The 2,855-nt window shown below is 37.1% G+C and overlaps 1 protein-coding gene across 1 annotated transcript in view; it reads left to right on the top strand.

Moving 5' to 3' along the window:
* The window catches only part of COL14A1 (collagen type XIV alpha 1 chain), a 248,155-nt gene that overhangs the window by 12,130 nt on the left and 233,170 nt on the right, over positions 1-2,855 (top strand). The window contains exon 2 of the mRNA XM_042781791.1: positions 2,608-2,724. Coding sequence (XP_042637725.1) covers positions 2,608-2,724 — 117 coding nt within the window. The remainder of the gene's footprint in view (positions 1-2,607; positions 2,725-2,855) is intronic.

Below are 2,855 nucleotides of genomic sequence, written 5' to 3'. Positions count from 1 at the left end.
AATGATTTTTAGTTTTGTTCCACATTGTTCTCCCACTCTATCTACCATCTCCTACATATATCCCCCTCTGAGTGGTTCATAGTGGTAGCTGGGCACTCTCTAGTTCTCGTCTCAAAAACATATAAGCTGAGGATCACATGGACTGCCCTTGGACTCATTGTTTCCACACATCTTTAGTTTTCTTCATTCTTCTTTGCTCTGGACAAGGAGAGACCCATCATTGCATTTAGATGGCTGCTTACAAGCTTTTAAGATCCCAGTCACTGCTTGCCAAAGTAGGATGTGGAACAGTGTTTTTTGTGTGGTATGTTATGCCAGTTGAGCTTGATGTCCCTTGCAATCAAGATCCTGAGGCCACAGGTCCAACTACTTGCTCTCTCTGGGTAGCTGGCTGTGGCCAAGAAGTGACTACAACCTTGTCCCTTGTCAGCTCTATAATATACCTAGAGATTCTTACAGAACATACAAATACACTTGTAGAACATTGTCTGCCAAACCTTTACATGGTCATGGGCACACTCCTCCCTGCATAGACATACCTAATTGTTCAGTCTGTCTACCCATCTATCCATCTGTAGATCAATGTTTGCCATCACTGACAATGCAGTGCTGTATGTGCAAAAGGGTTCTTTGTTGTACCTCCCATGCACCTCTCTATGTCTTTCTCTTCCTCAATGACGGTGTGTTGATCACTCACATTTGGCATAAGGGACTGTCTTGAAAAAGATTTTCTCTCCGAGTTGCAGATGAAGCAAAATAGGAACTAACTGTAGTTTGTCATGTTCATCCAAATGCTGGGTTTATCCAACTTATTCTTCTTTTTGAAAATAACTTTGCTTATGATAATCATATTTTACCATTAACCAGAGCAATGTAAACTCTTTCTTTATTCCTGTCACATTGAGAATAGGAAGCCAATGTTTTTATTTTGCACAGCTAGCATTCTCTGCTGAGAAGGAGTAAAAGTAAATACTATTCTTAAGATGGTCTCCTCAGTGATGACTGATTCCAGATGAGTAGTTAGTTTGCAAGTTTGTAGAGGAATGAAATTACTCTTTCATCCAGCTCACTGAAGGGTGACTACTTAATATGGCTCTTTTCCCAAAAAGACAGATCATCTTATTTAGGGTCAGAGTTTAGAATCTGTATCTCTTATCAGAATGTAACTGTGCCAAGTCCTGTAGTTTTTCCTTGGTTCCCTTATCTAAATTTAAAATGCATTAAATAAACTTTTGAAACAACCATTAGATGAACTAAGGGCAAGAGCGCAAACATTTATTATTGTAACAGCCATTATCCTATTTAAAGTTGCCATCTATCCTGTGCAGAAAAAACTGTTGTCACCTTTCCAAAAAATAAAGAAACTGAGGCTTTGGGAGGAAGCAATAGATTGTTCAAGGATATTTAGATAACAAGTAGCAGAACTGAGAATCAAACTGATATCCAAATCTCATGCTATGTACTTATTTGGAAGGATCCTTGTTTCCTTCCCATACATTCTGTTTCCTAAATTAAGAAAGAACAGCTGGGCATAAAAGTGTATAACAAAAAAACAAAACAAAACAAAAAAAACCTCACTGCTGTTGAGTCAGATCCCATTCATAGTGACCCCTCCTTGGGTTTCTGAGGTGGTATCACTATGGAAGTAGATTCCCCAATCTTCCTTTTGAGGAGGGGCTGGGGGCTTTGAACTGCCAGCCTTCTGGTTAGCAGTCAAGTGCCTTAGGCACTATGCCACCAGAGCTCCTATAAAAGTGGATAAAAAGTGGATAGCACTTATTAAGTGCTAATTTTCTGTCAATAAATGTTAAATCTCTTTCTTTGACAAAATAATTTAGATATTATGTGATAAACATCTTCTAACTAAGTGTATTTCTTTCACAATTCTGGAACATTTATGTAGGGTTCCAAAAATGTGTTTTGAACCTTGGGTGATTTACGCAAAAGATACTATGGAGTTACCCATTTTGTGACCTGTCAGAAGAGATGAACTCCTCTGGGCTGAGTCATGGCTGTGTGCTATGTATCTTTCTGACAGTGTAAATTAGCCGGATTTGAAGAACAGATCAAAGTTCATAAAACATAATCATCTTTTGTTTGGTCCTGAATGTCTTGACAGTATCTTTCTTAAATGTTTTAAAATGAAGATCGAGTTACTATAATATGCTCATAATAGCGTTCTCAAATGATCATATTACCAAAAGATATTAGATCACCAAAATGAAATACCTAAAGGCATAAAACAAATCCCAGTAGATTATGAAAGCTCACATGTTCCAGTAAAAAAAAATTCACTCTTGTAACATAATGCAGGCCTTTTACATAATTGGCTTCAATTATTAACTAGAAGAGAGTATTAAATTCTATCACTGTATCTTAGTTCTTTGTCATAAGACAGTATTATTTAACAAATGGATAAACAAATGGGTACGAACAAATGCTCTTAGGTTTGTGTTATTTTGCAAACTTACATTTATTGATGGAGTTGTAGCAAGAACACATTTTGAGATTTTTGAGGTCTGGTGTATTTTGTTTACTTTGACTTTTCCATTTAACAAATGGAAGCTATAATGTCTCAACTTTTACAAAATTGTTTTTCCTTTTCAGTGGCTCCACCCACAAGATTAAGATATAATGTATTATCTCATGACAGTATACAGATTTCATGGAAGGCTCCAAAAGGAAAATTTGGTGGATACAAACTTCTTGTGACTCCAGCTTCAGGTAAAAACAATCTATTGAGTTTTCTAGAGCATTAGCTACTTTTTACACATGTTGTTGTTGTTGTTGTTATGTGCCTTCGAGTCGGACCCGACTCATAGCCACCCCTCCTTGGGTTTCCGAGGCTATATCCT

This window comes from Orycteropus afer, unplaced genomic scaffold (genome assembly GCF_000298275.1).
Source record: "Orycteropus afer afer isolate SDZICR_OR568_19922 unplaced genomic scaffold, OryAfe1.0 scaffold00173, whole genome shotgun sequence".
In the NCBI taxonomy this organism is placed as follows: Eukaryota; Metazoa; Chordata; class Mammalia; order Tubulidentata; family Orycteropodidae; genus Orycteropus; species Orycteropus afer.
This window is presented reverse-complemented; position numbering and strand designations above follow the sequence as displayed.